This window comes from Cyprinus carpio, chromosome A18 (genome assembly GCF_018340385.1).
Source record: "Cyprinus carpio isolate SPL01 chromosome A18, ASM1834038v1, whole genome shotgun sequence".
NCBI classification, from domain to species: Eukaryota; Metazoa; Chordata; class Actinopteri; order Cypriniformes; family Cyprinidae; genus Cyprinus; species Cyprinus carpio.
Genome location: NC_056589.1, coordinates 150007 through 171867, shown reverse-complemented (window position 1 = coordinate 171867; position 21861 = coordinate 150007). Strand labels below are relative to the sequence as shown.

The 21861-nt window shown below is 39.3% G+C and overlaps 1 protein-coding gene and 1 pseudogene across 1 annotated transcript; both read right to left on the bottom strand.

The window, feature by feature from the left end:
* Window positions 1–10397, bottom strand: part of LOC122148503 — a 65210-nt pseudogene extending 54813 nt beyond the window's left edge.
* Window positions 10398–11872: 1475 nt separating this feature from the next.
* Window positions 11873–19727, bottom strand: LOC109082116 (extracellular calcium-sensing receptor-like). The gene is made up of 7 exons (XM_042774696.1): window positions 19319–19727; window positions 18934–19222; window positions 18102–18857; window positions 17779–18006; window positions 16042–16165; window positions 15035–15964; window positions 11873–12516 (listed from the first exon to the last, which is right to left on the bottom strand). The coding sequence occupies exons 1-7, from the start codon at window positions 19525–19527 to the stop codon at window positions 11873–11875; spliced, it is 3180 nt and encodes a 1059-aa protein (XP_042630630.1). The 5' UTR covers window positions 19528–19727.
* Window positions 19728–21861: the final 2134 nt, after the last annotated feature.

The following is a 21861-nucleotide window of genomic DNA, read 5'->3' as shown; positions in this document are numbered from 1 at the left end:
TATAAGTTTGATTCCATGTGCTGTTAAAAGTGTTATAATAGTCTGTTTGTTTACGTCTTTTATGATTTTTTGCACATTTCTTGCCGTTACATATAAACTCTGGACAGTCACCAATGATAAGCCACTATTACAGATTGTAGAAACTTAATTTTTCTGTTTAGTTTGCTTCTTTGCAATGATTTGTATCGTAAAAAGCGCTATGGTCAACTAAACTGTAATTTAATAATATATATATTTATATATATTATAATATTATATCTATTCTATTAGTTTTTTTTTTTTTGTTGTTTTTTTGTGTAAGTGGTTAGCTCCCTAATCTGAGTGTGGCACGATAAACTGCTTCTGTATAGATTTAATGTGGAATGTTACTTTAAATACGGGAACGGTTGGCAATCCCACTTTGCATGTTTTTGAGCACTTATGATAGTTCTTACTTGGCCATGCATTAAATGCACGTTCTGAAAGTAGAGCGCATATAGTGCTGATGTATTACCTTAACTTCTTAGATAATGCCTGTGGTTGATGATGACGGGGGGAGACAACAACAGTGGCTGTACATATAAATATTTTAATTCGTTTTATCAAGATTTATTGCTAGGAAAAAATTCAGTTTCTCCCAATACTAAATTTACGATCCCTTGAATTGACGGCATTTTTTTTTTTTAAACAAATTTGAAAAAAAAAAAAAAGGTTCCAAAGTATGTGATTGTCATGTATCTGCTTCAGGCAATAACAGGACGGAGAACGCGAGAACGTTTAATATGAACATTTCTATCTTTAATACAGTTGTACTTTCATGTTATATCAAAGGATCTTGATGAAATAATAAAGTACAAACTTACAATCATGCATCACTTCTGTGCCTATAAGCTGTTTCAACCAGGAAAATCATCAGTTATAACCAGCCTGTGAAGACCATATGTGACATTTACTTCAGGTTAGATAAGTGTCTCTATAGAAAATCATATCACCAAAATTATAAATACATTATACATTTGTGGAGAATATAAACAAGTTTTTAGAACAATCATCCAACAATTAAAAAAAAAAAAAAAGATATATAATATATAGATATACTATATATATATATATATATATATATATATATATTGATATACTATATATATATATATATATATATATATATATTTGTGCACCAAATTATATAGCTTTTTATAAAAAATAAATAAAAGCCTGGATAGCCTCATTTTTCTTTTAATGTAGCTTATTTGAAATAAACACCATTAGGTTTTGTGCTTCAAATTAAGGATAATTATTGTAATTGTAAAACATTGTTTTAAATTATGTGCGCTGAACTGGCACTAGTGTTATACGGCTTGTGGAGAGGCTGCCTCTGACCTACATGCCCTGCCATTTACTGCAGGTCCACCATAGGCTCAAGCACTGAAGGTCACTGTGAGTTCTCTGGGTCATGCGATGTCCACTCTTATGGTCCAGAAGCGCCATCTGCACTGAAGGTCACTGTGAGTTCTCGGGGTCATGCGATGTCCACTCTTATGGTCCAGAAACCCAGACGGCCCTCTTTCGTGTCACGGTTTGAGAGTTTTTGCCCAGCAGTTCTCAACTGCACAGAATGACCAGCGGGCCAGGCCTCTGCCAAACTTGGCAGCTAGCGGAGAGCACGATGCCTGGTGATGGGCGACCCAGAGATAGAGGCAGCTGCTCTTCTCATAGGGAATGCTAGAGGAGGGCCGGCCGGAAAACTTCTCTATCTCTGGTCTCGAGAGGGCATCGGAGAGATAGATGTGGATGCTCCAGAGACTTGATGAGCTAGTACACTGGCAATTCCTCTGTCGCCAGTAGGTCTCGCAGTGGGATCATCGTCGAGGGCGAGTCAGCGCTGGCAAGCGGGCAAAGGCCCTACTCACGCACCCTCTGCCCAACCTTGGAACCATGTAAGTGTTGCACTGCACAACTCAGACACCGCTTCTGTCGGCCCACAAGCTGCCCAAGCTGGGGTCCCTGCATTTCACCCTCGCTACGGAACCACTGCGGGTTATGCGCCCCAAGGGGTGTCCACTGGTCCCACTCCTCTGTACCTGGAAGCTTGGCTAGCCACTGCCCAGTCCCTTGCTCGCTCCTTTGGACCATCAGACAATGTTCGGCCCGCGGGACCACCCAAGTTTAGGGGCATCCACTCACATCTGTGAAGGCAGCCGATGCTGTCTTGCATGCGGAGATCACAGTCCTGCTGGCGAAGGACGCGACTTAAAGCCGGTCCCCCCAGCCAATATGAAGACAGGGTTTTTACAGCCCCTACTTCATTGTACTCAAGAAAGGCGGTGGGTTACAACTGATCTTTGTACTTGCGTGTCTTGAACCGGGCCTTTTACAGGCTTGCCATTCCAGATATCTAAAGCAGAGAAACTCAATCTTTGGGTGTGTCCGTCCCCGAGATGGTGGTTTTGCAGGGATCGACCTGAAGCAGGTTGGCTACTTTCATGTCTCATCCTTAAGCACCACAGACCTTTTCTGTGGTTCGCCATTCAAAGTACAGGCATATCTTTTCAAGGTCCTGTCCTTCGGGCTGTCCCCTGTCTCCCCCCTTGTCTACATTGAAGGTTGCGGAGGAGGCTTTGTTCCTCTGTGAGAACAGGTGTGTTCGCCATCCTCAACTATCTTGACGATTGGCTCCATACTAGCACAGTCACTGGATGTGCAAGCACAGGGTGCTCAGTCACCTCAGCCTGTTAGGCTATCGGGTCAACTGGGAAAAGAGCAACTCTCCCTGACACAAAGGATCTCTTTTATTGGTAGGAGTTGGATTCGGTTTTTGAACGGACAGCACGCTCAGGTCAGAGAGGAATGTGATGCTCGGTCGGTGTTGAGCTGCTTGAATTCGTTCAAAGGCAGGACAGCGGTCCCACTGCTATGGCAGTCACGTTGCTGGGGCTGCTTCATATGAGACTGCCTAGAGTTGTTAGCAGTGTGCCTTGCCTTGAACCATCTCAAAGGATGCTTACAAGGCAAGCATGTACTGGTCCATACAGACAACACTGCAACCATTGCGTACATCAACTGACAAGGTGATCTTTGCTCCCGTTATATGTCGCAGCTCACCCGCCACCTCCTCCTTTGGAGTCAGAAGCATCCAAGGTCACTTCGTGCCATTCACATTCCATGTCTGCTCAACCTTGTGGCCGACAAGCTATCATGAGCTGTGCCCCTGTGGCACCCATGTCCAAACCTCTGGGAACTTCATGTACCCCAAGAGGTCATGGCCACAGTCACTTCGGCACGAGCACTGCCTACGCGATACATTTAGGCCTTGAAATGGAACCTGTCGATCGAGTGGTGTTCCTCTCGTCAAGAGGACCCCCGAAGATGTCCCATAAGAGTTGTGCTTTCCTTCTTGCAGCAAGCACTGGAGTGAAGGCTGTCTCCCTCCACTCTTAAAGTTTACGTCGCTGCTATTTCCGCTAACCATGTACCTGTGGAAATGTACCTGCTTGAAATGTTTCTGACCATCAGTTATTTGTCAAATGTATCATATTCTTATCAGAGGAATCATGTCCAAAATTATACTCTGCAAGAGCGGGAAAATTCGGACCACGTGATTATAAGATAACATGATTTATGAATGGGTAGGACAAACATCACAACACCCAGAGCAAAGGCAATATCTAATTGGTCAAGACAACATTTGAGGTGTGGCCAAAAGCCAATTAAATACTCAGGACACACATCAAATTTTGCTTTTAGCTTTGCTTGTAGTTTAAGCTTTTAGGTCATGCTTTTGCTTGTAGTGTGGAAATGTACCTGCTTGAAATGTTTCTGACCATCAGTTATTTGTCAAATGTATCATATTCTTATCAGTTTAAGCTTTTTTTTTTGATTTTTGTTTTTGCATGCTTCGGCCTGCACGCCTGCTGCTACTTAGCCACGATGAGAAGAAACACCACCTAGTCTCCTCAAACTTTACTATTCTTTTACTTTAGTTTCTTTTCTTTTCCGTTGAGAGTCGTGTTCTGAGTTAAGTTTTGCAATGCTGTGTCTCCAAGTCTGACCTCGCGTGCCCGTCGGAAACTTCAACCAGCCCACAACTGCGCATCGTCAGCCAACGCCCAACCACGGGCTTCCCAAGACGTCACTTCAACGACTACTGAACTTCCAGCCAATCAGCAACCTCGGGAAACACCCTTTTCAGCGACGACAAAGGGAACCCCCGTTACACAGGCAACGCAAGTAACGTACCTCCAGACTCCGATCTGTACTGGTGTATCTAATATATTTTTAACCTAATTGAGGAACTCAATGTGAGGGTTAATTAAGTGATTGATGGCTGTTCATGTCTATGCAATTTCACGTATTGCTGTAAACTTTTAAATTGACCTGTTTCCCTTACAGCGTAATGCAATTTCACGTATTGCTGTAAACTTTTAAATTGACCTGTTTAACAGGGGGGAGTGTATATATAATGGGGCTAATTAATGAAGGACAGCAGCTATTAATCAAATCCATGGAAACTAAACAGGGCAGGAGAACAGAAACTGAAAAAAAAAACATAAAACTCCATAGCTGTTACATAGTGTAATTGTTCCTATAAGTGTAATTGTTCCTGACACCAGGATGTTAAATGGTCCTGTAGTTCTGGACAGAATCACCTTGGCTAAAGTTTCTGTTTCTCCTATGATAGCATGTATAGGAAACTGCCCATTGTTTTTGTCTCCTGCTGCAAAACACATGACCATTCAATGATGCCATAGCAGCACTTATGGTAGACAATCTTAAACCACAGGTATCATAGATTTAATATCCAATAGAAACATTTGGGATAAAATGTTCTCTTCTATTAATCTCCTCAATGGTAAAGATCTTGATTTGAGCCAGTCGAAAATCTCTCAGATTGACACTGTGAAATGATATGCAAAATCAATCAGCTAAATAGCAACTGAATTAACAAACAGATACATAAATACAAAATATTATTTGGATTCACTTATTTTTTTTCCAAATTTTCATAGTTGAAAACATAATTATATTCCAGATGTTACAACAGTTTTACTCTGACAAATATAAATGTAGTGATATAATATATTTTAATTTTAAATATCGGTTTTCAAGTACATTATCTGCACTAATATTTTCATTTTAAAAATCTGGAGCATGATAATAGCTGAAGTTTAGGTGTACACTTAAATCAAGATACGATTTCTTTGCTGTGGACTGGAAAATGTGCTCCATTGGTTATGTCTCCATCCTTGGGAAAACAGTGGGTACTTAGGGTTTCCCATCATTCTGCCTTAGTATGAAGTTGATGAAAAAAGCAGGAGTATGTAAAAAAGAGAAGCATCCCAAAGATTGAGCTCAACTGTGGCTGCCAAATGCAAATGACTTGATACAGTATTTGCAATTTTATATATAAAACTAGTATGGATGAATGGCCATTGACATCATGGGGCAGGAATTGAGTCGACTCCATCAGGAGTAAGAAAGAATCAAGCTAATTTTCTGATGTTTTTTAGAGGATTTGAAGTGTTATAAGTAAGAATATTATTTATTTTTGTTTTTTTGTAAAAAGGTAGTAAAGTGTAAAACTGTGAAGATTAAATCATTCAGTTTATGCTTTCCACTAGGGCTTCTGACCACTGTGGCCTCCTCTGGTGATGGACTGTTGTTCATAGTCACTTCAACAGTGTCCATAGCCTGCAAGAATACCACATAATCTTGGAAGGGCATCTAAGGAGGACCCTCTCAGTAGTAAGACTAGGAGTGAAGACCTCAGAGGGAATGGTGGTAATGTTCAGAGGGAACATCTCAGTGCCAGGTGTCATGAATCTGGTGTATGAACTTCCATTCATTCACCACCAGAGGTCACCCGCTCGCCTCACTACATGGACTCCTGCACTACACCCACTGTTGCACTTCACCCCTGACTACAGTTCCCATCACCCATTGCACTAATTGCACACACAGCTGAAGGCACTGATCACACACACACTGCTGAACCCTCTGATTGCACACAGCTGTACCCACCACACTCACTCAGACACCTTCAGGTGGCCGAGTAGTGTTCAGCACTTATCCCTCTCCAAGTGATAGCTGCAATTTCAAGCCTTTACGTGTTTGTTTTTTCAGTCTTGTTTATGTTCTTGATTTTCTTAGTCTTGTTTAAGTTTATAGTTTTCATAGTCGTGTTTCAGTTTAGTTTTCATAGTTTAGTCCTTTCCTTGCTTTGCCCTGTTCTCGTGTTTTGACCCTTTGCTCTGGATTCTGGATTACCCCTCTTGCTTAGCCCTCTGGATATTGTTTGCTGATCGGAGACCCTTGCTTCCCCTTGGATTGTTCTTGTGTCTTGCCCATACCATACCTGTTTGACCCATGCCTGTTACGACAACATCTCTATATAATAAAAGCTTGCACATGGACCCGCACGTCTCACGACTCGTCAGCCCCGTTACACTAGGAATCCAACCCGAGCATTCTCTGATGTTGATGCTTTAGCCAAGGCTTCAGACAACAAGGAGGAAAACTTCTGCTTGGGCAACCTTTTGTCAGGAGTAAGGCATTTCCACCTTCTTCCAACTTCCATGGTATATTTCTATTAGACATTTAAGAAATGTCTGTAGAATAGTCTGAATGAAACCATAATATTATGCCTCTCTGATTTGGCACTTTGCTATATCTTTCTTACTACTTGGCTTTGTAGTCTGATTTTGGCATCTGGAACTCCATGACTTGAGTGTTTCTTTCAGAGATTAGAAGTCGGTTTACATGACTCTTCATCCCCATGATGTTTGAGGCTCTTAATGACAGCGTTGTCTGCTGTATAGATGGTTGGTATGAGGAGGGTAGCCAATGAGCTCTACATTGAGTTTTCTTTCATAAGCTGGAGGAATTCAAACTTTGTAGACATGGCTTCTGTGGCCATCAAGTAGGAGGAGGTGGTTTCTGCTATCTTTCTTTGGGAGCTGTGCATCTGGGAGATGCAATAAACCTCATTCCTCACAAAAAAAAAGATGTCTGCATTATTCCACCCATTGTCAGAGACCCTCGCCATGACATTTTTTGGGAGAGCCATAAAAAGGAATGCTTCAATGTTTCTTGATTTGAAACTGGTCTACCACAACAGCACATCAAGTTTGAAAAAATTGCCTGAGTTCTGTAAGTAGTGTGCCCATAGTATATTGTTGGTGTTTTATCTGCCATGTCAATCAGTAATTTTACACATGCTACAACGGGCACTTAATTTGCTTGGAAAATACTAATGACTATGGCAGTCATAAGAAGTACAGTAGTCCAGCCTAATAATAATTTGTCTAAATCAAAAGTATTGTTCTTAACAGACCTGTGTTTTGTATCTCTATTGCAGTGTCCTTTCTCAGAGCATATAAGCCCTGCCCACGTGAGGCACACCACTTCTGGTTTGTGCTGTTCTGTAGTTTATTAAAAGTATATTAATTCTGAAACGATTCCTGCCTTTATTACACCATGTCTACACCAGACGCGACAGTTGTCGGTGTTGTGCCGCCCCGCCTCACGCCACAACAGCTGAAGTCTGTCTACACTGGACGTGACAAAGCGACCCTTGAAAATCATTTGAAATTTGTGTCCGTACAACATAAATAGAACGCAGCAGGAACTGTCAGGAATTTATCGCGCCATGCCGCACCACATCCAGTGTAGACAGCATAATAGGTTCTGTTGTATTTTGTCGCGGCGCGGCGTCCGGTGCAGACACGGTGTTGAGAGAAGAATATGTTCAACCCCCTCCCTCCGAAACTTTGAATATTTGGTGTTGATTACTACCGAAGGTTTGAAGCTCAAAAAATGGTATTCAGCCCAGCCCTATACAGGTCCTTCTCAAAAAATTAGCATATTGTGATAAAAGTTCATTATTTTCCATAATATAATAATAGGAATTTTGGGTTTTCATGAGCTGTATGCCAAAATCATCAGTATTAAAACAATAAAAGACCTGAAATATTTCAGTTGGTGTGCAATGAATCTAAATATATGAAAGTTTAATTTTTATCATTACATTATGGAAAATAATGAACTTTTATCACAATATGCTAATTTTTTGAGAAGGACCTGTATACAATTTTCTGGACATCAGGGCCCATATTCACAAAACTAAGGCTAACAGTAGCTCATAACCTGACGATTTAGGAGAAAATCTTAGAAATAATGGGCATGTTAGTAATAAATTTAAGACTCCTACATTTTTGCTCTAAGAGTATTTCACAAAGTGTTTTAGTGCTAAAACTAGCTCCTAAATCTGTGAAATGTTAGGAGTAGTGAAGAGGACTCCTAAGTCACTAAGACCAAGTCAAAACTGTCCTAAAATGGCTTTTTCCAGCAATCTGTGTCTGAACATAAACATTTTAGAAAAGTTTGACGATAGTGAGCTTTTAAAAATGTATCACCTTAATCACAAGGGTATTATGACTATTGTGTTCATTAACAAGTTGGGCAAGAAGTAACAGCTGTTCTTCCGTCCAGTTTGGTTTTCTTTTGTTTACACGCCTTACTATCAGCAATGATTATTCTACTGTTAATTAAAAGGCTGTTTATATGCATATCTGCTAATTGTTTTACAAGGAGCACACAGTAAGAGGCTGACAATTAACTGAAACATACTTGTTTAACTAGTGACACTTAAGCCCTATTCGGATGGTAATTGTTTCACAGGGGGGGCGTAAGTGATTTTCACCATTTACAAGGGGTAGTCGGTGATTTTAATTTGCTGTCCGAATCCAGGATGTCTGTGTTTTTCTTGCATGAGATTTTATATATGATTAACCTGAAGAGTAAAAGCATCATCATACACTTGGAAAATGATGACTTATGTTATGTTGAATGAGACAATATTTTAATACTGTTAAGAAATTTTCAGTGACAAAATATTTGTCTTTTAATCACAAAAAGCAAAACAGTGTAGTTGTATTTTGAAACATTTAACTAATCTAGAGCTGTAACAAATGATTATCTTGGTAATCAAGCAATCTAAATATACTGATTATTTTTGACAACTGAATAATCTGATATGTTTTAGTAATAAAAATAGACCTATAAAAGGGATTTAATAAATTAAACCATAGCTAACATATAACTAAACCAAGCAAAACACGTATATGTATATACACAGAATGAAAGAAAGTAAGGAAGCGAGAGGGAAGAGCAAAAGAATGGCAGTATTTAACATCAATTAACCACAACCTAAAGAGAATCGTCAAAGAATCAAAAATCACCTTAAAAGGGGCTCAGACTTAAACACGCATCTAAACAGTTGTAAACGGTTACTTGCATTGGCTTTCGTTGCTGAACAGAGAGTCCTGATGCGGTAGACACAGAGTTTCTTGATGAGTTCTTTAGGAGTGAGCTGAAGATTTTCTTCTGGTTCTTCTGAAGATAGGAAAGTCTACAGCGGTTCGACAAAGTTATTTTGAAGATAAAAACTGCTGGAAAATCAAACTCAAGAGGTGAGTTTTGAGGAGACTTGGATAGTGTCTGTCTCAAGAAGAAAGGGTTTCTTGAGCCAAGATTAATCTGAGGTAATGACTTTTGATGGGTCCTATCCACACTCACCTTTTGGATGGAATAGCCAATACCAGGCATGAATTTTTGAGCGGGATAAGTTTCCTTTGTCTCCCTTTATGGCCCATTTGCATGGTTATGGCCGGTCTGGAGGATTGGTGCAGTTTTACCCAAAATATAGTACAAATAGTATGATGCATTTCACAATCACATAGTCTACATCATTGTTTGAGGAATAAACAGCAGATCATTCTGATACCAAGAACAAAACATCTAGAAGATATTAAACGAGATACATTCATTAGAGTTTAATTACTACAAATAACGAGTGGTAACTAGGCTTATATAATTGGGAAACATACAAAAAAATACATGAACATACCAGATACATTTGTAACTGATTGATTATGGTATAAATAAAGAAAATGTCTTTATGTGTGTGTTATGTGAATTGGGTCGGACAGCAGGTGGATCCTGATTGTCAGAAAGCAGTTGGATCAGGAATGCCGGATGGCAGGTGGATCCTGATGGTCAGACGCCAGGTGGATCAGGAAAGGTGGCAGGTGGTTTCTAATGTTCCCCAGCCACTGGATCGTCAGCTTGGGTGTTAACCTTGGTCAGGTTCAGCATTGTCTCAGACTGGGTCCATCTTTTCCGGTGGCTCCATTTGAAGGTTCAAAGAAGGGCAGCTGTGCACCTGTTCATGGACCTTTGCACCCCACTGACTCTGTTAAACAGGACAAAGGCAAGGCTGAGAGTTAGGGTGTACCCGATTGCTGTGGCAAAGCAAAATGCCATGTCGGCAGAGGTCCAGGATCGGGCAATGGGAAAGGTGGTCTGGACAGGCCGCCGAGACAGTGCTTAGAGGGAGTGTCGATTGGGATGATGTCAATCATCTGGGATCCCCCTTTCTCAATGCTCAGTTCCAATTCACTCTTCACTTGGAAGGTGGTACAGCGCCAGGTCCTCGATGTGGAGGATGGCACTAGGGATGGGCGATATTTTATCGTTTGCGATATACCGGTAAAAATTCTCCCCACGATAAGAATTAGTCTTCCCGCGATAATAATTATAAAATCTAGTTGTTGACATATTTCTGTGTGCGACTGTGTGGAGTGATGTGAAGGAAGGCGAACATGAAATTGAGCAGCTCTTCTACAATCTGGAACAGGTTTGGATAACACTGTACAGTGTGACAAAAATTGGTCTGAGCCTTGAATAAATGTACTACAGTAGCACGTGTGCAAAACAGTTTTACATGTGTATGAGTCGGTTACAAACCTGTTGTCCAACAAAGATATTATTCATTGACGTTCTTTTTCTCCATATTAACTTCATAACATATTTGAGTGTTGGAAATAACTTATTTTTGAGATCAGATGTGCTTTCGTATCAGAATAAGGCATATATAGAATTATATACAGTGATAAAGGCTATGTCGATTACCATTGCATTATAAATACACTTTACAAATACCCAAGATTGCTTGAAGGACACAGACCATGTATTTTGTGCAATCGCATGTTTATTGTCTTCAGGTTTCCTCAGTAAAGATTTCTCTATCTGCGTTTTATTCAGCTACAGCGATCAATGGATACCTCTGTCCATGGCTGCATCCAAAAACTGAAAAATGCTGCCTTCTAAGGACGCATTCCAAGGTAGGAAGGCATCAAGGCACATCCGAATTCAATGTTAGGTTCAGTTCCTGTCTCCTGAGATGCCTTCATCTGGCCGATTTTTGAAGGCAGCATAGATGTATCCTTCGCTGCCTTTGATATCCCACATTCTGTGACAGTTAAGCCAAAAAATAAAGATGGTGTCTGAAAGTTGCGCTCGGTGGTCAGTTTGTGTGTAAATGTTTGTTTTTACTGATCAAAGTTTTCCACTTTTGATGTAATTTCTAGCGAGAAATTAATATTGCAGTAATGAAATATCCACTTAGTTATCACCAAAGCTCTCTATATTTAGCTGTAGATCATTTAACCGTTACACTGCCTCAGAAGCCTGTCCAAAATCAGTTTCCTGAGGTGCCTTCGTGCAAAAACGCTGCCTGCAAAGTCATTGCCTGATACGGCTGCGAGGCAGCAAGTCACCTGCCTAAGTTTTCGGATGCAGCCCATATTAGTGATTTCCTGGAGCATTACTTCTACTATGCATATGTGGAGTTTCTGCGCAAGGGCGCCCTCCGGCTTCCAGTATGTATTAAACAGCCGTGTGTACTGCTCACAACACCCTATTTTGGGTAAAAATAGGAAATATAATACTTTTCTCTAAAAAAACCAGGATTCCCTAAATTATCGTCATTGATATCGTTATCGCAATAAATATCAGAAATTATCATGATACATTTTAAAGCCCATATCGCCCATCCCTAGATGGCACCTTTGGGCACTTGAATCCACATACTCTGGTTGGGCAGGCTGACACGGGTGGCAGTGTCATGCTGGTCATAGGTCAATGTGGCGGTACGGATGGGCGTGTTGACGAGCCACTGATTTCCCACAATCTCTACTTGCGTTTCTGTGTCTTGTGTGCGAGGCTTGGCCTCAGCAGGGCAGAGTGTCTCTCTTTGTATGGGTTGTAACCCGCAGATTCCTTCAGTGTTGTCTCGGAGGAAGGGCTTGCTGGGGCAGAGATAATGAATGTCTTTGGACAGGGTACACATGCGCAGGTTTGGGGCCACGTATAACTGTGGGTTACTGTCATGGTAGGCTACCATATCAGGTGTGTGTATACTGATGTCAGTGTTTCCTTGCCAAAATCCATCACTGACAATGTCTTTGAGTCTGTAAATGTTGTCGGATTCAATGATGGGTAGATTCAGAAGAAATACCATCTCGCTCTGCTCGGGGCTCACATGTAGCAGGATGGACCCTCCCAGGGAGTAGGCAAGGTGGGCTTGAAGAGGGTCAGCTGGACGGTTAGTGTCTGTACTCAGGGGCACATACGGAGGAATTGTCGGCTCAGGGGCACCAAATACGGAGGAATTATACCCATGGCTAGGCTGGTGACCAGCTAAGTTTAGGAAACATCATTCTGTATAACAGAGAGTACCTGTTTCACGGAGTTCACAGTTTGGTATCCATGTACATGCTCTTAAGTTGCTGCTAGAACCCTAATTCTACCTTTATCATTTAACCTAAACTAATGGCCTCTCTTACTCAATGCGGTGGTTTAGAATTCCCGTAATCCGCATCAAGCTGCTATGTACATGATCGTCCTCATTGGATTTCCGTCAAGATCAGACTCTAAACTATTTCACGTAAAACTCAAGGTACAGTATAATACTCTTAGCAAAGTAATTAGCCTATTGTGAACTCCATGTAAGTGACTATTATTTTTTTCTGTAACTGTCTGTTATTGTCCTTCACAAAATTGGCCTGTGATGGCTTTTCTCATTACATGAACTACGCTGTCTTTGTGTTAAATGGCATAATGTGGCCTGTCATTTGATAGCTCATACAGTCATTCGTTTGTAAATATGTATGCATTTTGTTAAAAATATAATGCTGTATGTTTAAGGTGGATTAAGCAAATACTGGTGGTGGTGTCACACCTATTCATTATATCTACTCTTTCACTGCCTCTCGTGGCCTTCCGTCACGGCCTATTTAGTCACCTTTAGAAGCTGCGGTCTATCACCGCTTCTATACAGCGGCCACTACTGCTGTTGAACTGGGAGTTCAAACATCAGATATCGAGCTACTGGGAAGATGGTCATCCTCCGCATTTGAATCCTACATTAGACCTGTACCACAAACCATCTCAAAGAATATCAAGCTGTCCTCAAGGTAATCTATATGCAATTACTGGTGGTAGTACAATATCTATTCATATTACTCCCAACAACCTCTATGGTTTACTGCAGCTTAACTTGGCCTTTCTTTCTGTGGCCTGTATTTCGTGGCCTTCTCCTCTGTTACCCATCTCGTGGCATTTCCCACCGTGGTCTATTTACATGGCTTTCCTCTCTGTGCCTACTGAGGCATTTCATTCTACGGCCTTTTGGCTTTCTCACTATGGCCCACCTGGGCATCTCCATCTGTGGCCTAGCTAGGCCTTTTCTCCGTGGCCTTTTCTCCGAAGCATTTGTGGCTTTTCTTTAAGGCCTATCAGGGCCATTCCATCTTCTGTTGCCCACCATGGCCGTTTCTACTGTGGCATATCAGGGCCTTTCCATTTTTTGTGGCCTGCCGGGGCCGTTCCCACTGTGGCTTATCTTGACCTTTTCTGTGGCCTAACTCTCAGTATGGCCTATCCAGCCTCTATCACTGGCTGGCCTATCGTGGCTTCTATCCAGCCCATTGTGGCTCTATCCGGCCTATCGTGGCCTCTATAACTACCTGGCCTATCGTGGCCTCTATCACTGTCCAGCATTCTTAAATGCTTTTATAATCACTTTAATTATGACTTATTAAATCTCGTTTTAATCTTTTTTCCATATGTTCTAGGATCTTGTAAGAAGTACTTTGTCTGGTGGGTATTTAATTTTCTTCTTTCTTTTGGCTTTTGCTCCACCCTGCCTTCATCTTCAACGTCTGATCGATGGGGCCTATGCCAAAATAATTCTGTTCTTTGTATTGGTTTTGTAAATAAATACTTTTGAGTTTTATCTTCACCTCCTGAGTCTTTCTGGTAGAACTAATATCTTCTGCTTCATTTAATACAGGGTCAATACTGAAATTGGTTACAAAAGGGGATGAAGCGGTTTTTGAAATTTAATTTGTTTATTTTGATAATATTTAGTTTTTTAAAATGTTTTATTTAATGTGTAACTGTAATTTGTACTTTTTTTCTATATAACTACAATTGTACTTTGTAAATAATACAGTTTAATTACAATGTGTTTATTTATTTACTTTTATATTACCATTTGGGGGAGGGGCACAACAATACAATTCTGCTTAGGGCACCAATTTGGCCAGCAGCGGCACTGGTGGCTAGCAAATAGTCAGTTCTGAATGTTTTTATTATGAAATTGCAACTTGTTTCTTTTGTAATTTAGTTTTTCTGTTTTATAAATAGATGAGTTCCTTTTAGCCCTCATTACATTTATTTAGATAACATGCCACTGAGCCTTAAAGGGATAGTTTAGCCAAAAATGACTTTTCTGTCAGCATTTTATCACACATAATCATACTGAACATAACCATTTCCAGGTTGATAATTTTTAAGCCAAAACTTTATTTATGTTGCAAAATGAGTCATTTGGACCTTGTTGCGAACACAGTTAACAGAAGAAACCAAAGGAACCAACTTGCTCTGAATAATTATTTTCGGACTAGATATAATTTGTATCACTGATGTCATCACTTACAGTTTTTTCTTGCTGTTGTTTTCTATGCTTTGCAGTTTAAAATGTAACGAAAGGGTATAGAGAAATGTATTAGATTTGTTTTTTTGTTGTTGTTGTTTTCTGTTTTTTGTTGTTTTTGTTTTTTCGAAATCCTGTTTTTTAATAGGTATAGATTCTTGTTTTTATATAAATATATATATATATATATTAGAATATAATATATAACAAGTTTGTAACGAAAGGGTATAGAGAAATGTATTAGAATATAAAATAACTTCCCCATTATATTCTGCTTTGTATTTTCTTCAGGTTTAAAGAGGATAATATAACATTTAGGTGCAAATATGCAAAAAAGTAAACCAAAGCTTGAGGCTAAAATGGCAAATATCTCCACAGCTACAGTAAATTTTCCTGGAGAACTAACATAAGCTGGGATAAAGGTTATCCATACAGCACAGAATATCAGCATACTGAATGTGATGTATTTAGCTTCATTGAAATTATCAGGCAGCGTGCGAGCCAGAAAAGCAAGAATGAAGCAAAAGACAGCCAGTAGGCCAATATAACCGAGCACAGCCCAGAAACCTATAGTAGAACCCAGACTGCACTCAAGAATGACCTTTTCCTTATAATATTTCATATTTTTGTGAGGAAATGGAGGCGATATTGTTAGCCAAAGCACGCAGATAAGAACCTGTACGAGAGTAAAGACAAGCACACTGAGTCGTTGTTGTTTAGGCTCAAACCATTTCATGACATTATTTCCTGGAAGTGTAGCCTTGAAGGCCATCAACACCACTATTGTTTTTCCCAGAACACAAGAAATACAGAGGACAAATGTGATCCCAAACGCTGTGTGACGCAACATACAGGACCACTCAGTGGGCCGACCAATGAAAGTAAGAGAACAGAGGAAACACAGAGTCAATGAGAAGAGCAGCAGGAAGCTCAGCTCTGAGTTGTTGGCTTTTACTATGGGGGTGTTCTTCTTTCTGTAAAACAGAATGGCCACCAGCACAGTTAATCCTACTCCAAAGAGTGAGAAAAAGACTAACACTATACCCATAACTTCTGTGAATAACAAATACTCTATAGTCTTTAGCACACATTTGTTTTTCTCAGCATTAGGCCAGTATTCCCTTGGACACTGCTTGCAGTTATTTGAATCTGGAAAGGAAGTTGCAATCACTAGTTAGGAACAAAAGGGGAAAAAATTACATGAATGAGATGGGCTATGAGATTACCTGTCTCAGTACTGATTTCTCCTTCTGCACATGGAATACAGTCATAACAGCAGACAGGTCTTCCTTTCTGTGCAGCTTTCCTAGTTCCTGGAGGACAGCTCTCACTGCACACAGACCTTGGCTTCTGCATGTAAGTAAATAAATAAATAGATAAACAGATCAATAAAATACATATTAGTAATAGTGATCACAGAATTTTGTGACTTTTACTGTCACTTAGTTAAAAACAAACTCTGTTATTGCTTTTTTTTTACTTGATAAAAACGTATTGCCAAATGGCCATTTTGATCTGCGTTTCCAATGCCAGTAATGTCATAAAGTCACAAAATGTAACAGAGAATATTTTAAAACGTGAATTTAAGACTAGAACCGCCAGAGCTCGCTGTATACCTAAAAGCGCCAGAGGGAAAATTTTTACCCGCGCACGACAACTGTATTTATATGGCCAAAGAACATATTATTTCACTGCATTATGCCACTGTCTTCACAAAGAAGTGTCTAGAGTCATGAAATGATTATGTCTAGTCATCAACTATATGTTTATTCCTGCTGTTTAATGTTCAAGACTTTTTAATGCAGGCTACACTAATCCATAACGGTCAGTTGCCTAAGATAAAAAAAAATAAAAAAAAACAAACCAACAAAAAAAACTTTTTATGTAAAAGGTAGTAGCCTAAATATTTGGGTGGTGTAATGTTATAATACAATGTCATTAATAAATATATTAAGATAACCCAGGCTACTTAAATTACTAAAATAGCCTATAGACAATAATGAGCAATAATAATTAACCATACTGCATAGGATGATGTGATGACAAATTAAAGCGCACAGCTTCACCTAAATATTTATTAATTTGTTTAGTTATATCATTTATAATTTGAATAAGAGAACAACACCATTAAACTTTGGGTAACCAAAAAAAAAAAAAAGGTTTTATTAATTACATCATATAGATCAGAATTTTTTTTTTTTTTTTTTAGGAAACAACCAGACTAGAATAGCAACACAGTAGCAAACAATAAATGATATGGCAAGACAAAAATTAAACAATTAAACCAAGTTTGAACAATTAGAGTAACATTAGGCTAAAACATGTAAATATGATATCTGGATCACTGTCAGATGAGACGTCAGATGCTGAGCCGACCCAGGATGCATAATTGCCATCAGACTCTCCATCACTCATGGCATTTAGTGTTTCTAATACCTACCTTCCATAAATCACCTTTTATTAATGTAGACTTTATTTATGAAACTGATAACTGCTAAATCAGTGAGTGAAAGGCATTACCTAGAAATGTACAATGTTAAAACATAAGCGGCAAGAAAATGACATCGCAAAAATACATGCATTATATAGGTGGGTAAATTTGATCCACTGGTGCTTATAGGTATAAATGCCCTGTTTTTTGATTTGGTTTTATCCTAAAATTTATTTTTACAATATTGGATTGTAAATTACATCATTTTAGTAAAAATCAATGACTGGGAGACTTGAATGTTTTTATTTTCAATCTGTTATGTACATTTAATATTTACCCCGTGGCGATTCTAGTGTTAAAGTGATCTAAATTAATGCAGGCTATTAAAAGTAATATTAAGTTGTTTAGTTGTTTGTCATTTATTTCTTATCTGTTTCTGTGTGATCAATACAAGTATTTTATTATTATTATTGATTGATTTATTGTGTTTATGTTTCCTCAGTTTAAAGTTGCTCATATTACTGCCATTTACCTCCAGCTGTCCTCCAGCCCAGATTATTTTTTCAATGTTAACCACAAAGCGTTGGTGTGGGGGCAGTGAGTCATCATAGTATCCCACTGATTTAAATTGTATTGAACCATCTGAGTCCTGCTGCCAATTGATAATGTCATATTGGGCTACTGCGCCACCAGTGCTGTCAAACCACACACGATCCCCCATCTTTATGGTGAAATTTACCTGTTTCAGAGCCTCAACAATCTAGTCAAAAAATACATTGACATTATCACAGTAGCATTTTAACAGATGGTTCCCTTATTTTCTCTATTACTATTCAGCTTTCTTTTATCTTTTACCTGCTGTGGTTGTATTGTCAGGCCTTTATCACAACCTTCTTTTTCTTTGCACTTGAGTAAAATGTGTAGTGAATGAGCGACAGCATAAACTGCTTTGTAGACATAGCTTGCATATCTTTGTTCAGGCACATCTTCATTGTAATTTTTTAGTAAAAGTAGTTCCTCATATCTGCTGCAACTTAAAGCATATTGAGAAAAATTCCCATCGGTCTGTGAACATGGAAATGCTGTGTTCCAGAATTCTTTTAAGATATAATCTGCAAACCCTTCAACAATGATTTTTTTCACTGCAAACCCCAGTGACCCTCCAAGCACTCGATAACTGTTTGGAGTGATCAGACTCTTTACAGTTATCCATGACTTCACTCCAATCATTTGGAAGCCTGTAATGTTCTGAATACTTAGCTGATTCGTAAGTAAGCCCATTTCAGGAAGTGAAATAAATGCAATAATCACTTTTGCTGTGCTTTTTTTTATTGTGTCTACTACTTTCTCTAGTTTTTCTGGCTCTGTTCGGTAGAATTTGACAGAGTACTCAACACAAATTCCCATCTCCTGTGCTATTTTCAAAAATATTGTCATTCCATAGTTTCCATATTCATTGTCACTGTTCACAGCTCCTACCCAAGACCAGCCTAAGTCCTTGACTATGGATGCGAGTGCTCTGCTCTGGTGGTAATCACTAGCCATAGTCCTGAAGACTGAAGGGTAATCTTTCCTTTTACTGAGACATTCACATGATGCCGAGTGACTTATCTGAAAAAGAAATCACAAGAAACAGTGATACTGTCATCTGCGATTGTGTTAAACGTTCAGTGTTATTGATCCTTACCACTGGAATTTTAAAAGGTCCTGTAGTTCTGGACAGAATCACTGTCGCAGTAGACTCTGATTCGCCAATGATAGCATGTAAAGGAGACTGACCATTGCATCTGTATCCTGCTCCAAATTCGGGACTATTCATCAGTCCCATAGTTGCACTCATGGTAGACAGTCTTGACCCACAAGAATCATAGATTCTGTAGCCAATAGAAACATTTGGGAGCAAGTTTTCACTTCTGTTAATCTCCTCAATGGCAAAGATCATGATTTGTGCCAGTCGAAAATCTCTCAGATACACACTGCAAAATATTCTTTAAATCAGTAGGCTAAATAGAAACTACATTTTAAAAAAGTGAGAAGCTGGTAAAGCTTTTTTAAAAAAAATTGTAACAAACCTGGAGCACGATATAAGCTGAGGCTTTTGTGTAAACTCAAATGAAGGTAATGTTTCTATGCTGTGGACTGGAAAAAGTCCTCCAATGGTTAAGTCTCCGTCCTTGGAAAGCAGCGGATACTGAGGGTCTCCCATTATTCGGCAAAGAGTGTTTCCTGCTTTGGTATGAAGCTGATGGAAAAGCAATAATGTGTAAAGAAAGATGAACATCCCAAAGACTGAACTGTGATCTCAACTGTGACTGCCAAATGCAAATGGCATGATACATTATTTGTACTTTTATATGCGTAATTATTCTGGAAGAATGATTGAGAATGTGGCCAATAACATCATGGGGCAAGACATGACAGCAAGACAAGACATGTCAGGTCAAATAGGGGTGGAATAAAGTCAAGATAATTCGCTCAGATTTTTTCACATTGTCAGACAGTAGTATATTGTGAATATTGGAATAGTGGAGATTAGATAATATCTAGTAAAGCCTTTAGAAATACTACTCAAAGCATATTCTACATAACCTTCATTTCATCTATTAATTTGGATCTATGCTCATTGTATTCTTGAAAAGTAGGCCTTTGTAAATATTTATTTTATTATACAGAACTAGCACTAGTTTCTGCATGTATTCCTTTGTTGTCTATTTTTGATGTTCAATGCAATAAGGTCAAGGCTCTTTGCGTTTTATATATATATATATATATATATATATATATATATATATATATATATATATATATATATATATATATATATATAAATACCTTAAACTGTAGGAACAGCCAGACCATATTATTATTATTTCTCTCCATATTGTCATTAAATTTATTGAATAGGGCTGAGTAAACAATTATATTCTCCTTTTGGTGACAAGAAGTTGAATGTCATTGCTGTGTGTACGTTGTAATCATTAGTGAAAGTGAAAGTGAAGTGAAAGTGACGTTACGTTACGTGTGGCTAAGTATGGTGTCCAGTACTCAGAATTTGTGCTCTGCATTTATCCCATCCAAGTGCACACACACAAAGATACACCCAGAACAGTGGGCAACCATTTTTCCTGCGGCCCCTGGGGAACAATTGGGGGGTCCCATGCCTTGCTCAAGGGCACCTGAGTCGTGGTACTGAAGGTGGAAGAGAGCACTGTTCATTAGGGGTGTGCCCAAAGCTGAATACCTTATTCGGAAAGGCACAGATAATGGCTTCTAAACAAATAACAGATAACGAATAATTATGCCGAATGATATTTGGCTTAGGCTGGCATAGTCACGCCTCATTTTTACTGGATAATAGGTGAGCCAGGTAAAAATAATTCATTTAAACTTTATAAATGAAATGAGCACAAATCAAACAACTGTTGCCTCTCCATGAATCTCTCAGAAATAAGAGCTTGGCAATGGTATAAATTATTCACTAGAATACCTACTACATCATACACATTCTGCTATTTGTGTATATTTAAATGTCAATGAATGTCACTTGTTAAAATAATTCGTGAAACTACCGTCAGATGGCACAAAGGGACTGATTGCAAACTGACTGTAATTGTAAAACGTTGGTTTGTAAACAGAGATGAAAGGACGAAGTAAAACAACAATAACTTTATAATATAACATTATAACATCCTTAAAAACCATTAGAAAATTTACAGTCAGTTAATTCCAAAATGTAGAATAGTCTTAGTGTAACGGAGTAAACAGATGAAGTGTGCAGATCCATATGCAGGCTTTTATTTAAAGACGTGATCAAAAACACAGGCAGGGTCTAAACAGTAGCAAACAGATATATAGAGGGCAAGGCAAGAGAATAATCCAAAATGGGTGTGATCAATCGATGGCTAACAATATCCAGAGGGCTTGACAAAAGAGGTAATCCAAAACCACGATCAATAGTCCAGGGTGGGGCAAACAGTATCCAAAACAGGGCTAGGTACACGGGATATTCAAAACACACAAGCGAGAATTAAAAACAGGCAAAACTATGACTTTGACTAGAGAAAACTAAAGCAGGCGCCATAAAGTGGCTATCACAGTGATAAATGCTAAACAGCGATAAACAAACAATACTCGGCAGTCTGGGCATGAACTGAATGGATCTTAAATAGACAGGATAATGAGGTAAAGAGGAGGGAGGAGCTAATCAATTACTATGGAAACTAACAAGATGGGCAAAGGAACAAGGGAACACAGAAACAATGGGGAATAAGAAAACTTCAAAATAAGAGTCCACAAAAACCCAGGACAGAAGGAAACAATGAATTATTAGTCCACAAAAACCCAGACCTCCACAGTGGAGCAGATGGAACAGGAGCCCACCAGTGCGGAGCAGACAGAGAAGACCTCCACGGTGGAACAGAAGCCCACCAGGGCAGAGCAGAAGACCACCCCAGGAGAGCAGCTGGAGCAGGAAACCACCACGTTGGTACAGACAGAGCAGAGAACTCCCAGGGCGGGCCAGGCTGGTCGGGACACCATGATAGAGACTGAGGCCTAGAAGAAGACACAACACAGACAGAGCATTCACAGCCCCAAGGACCGAGGCAGGGAGCTC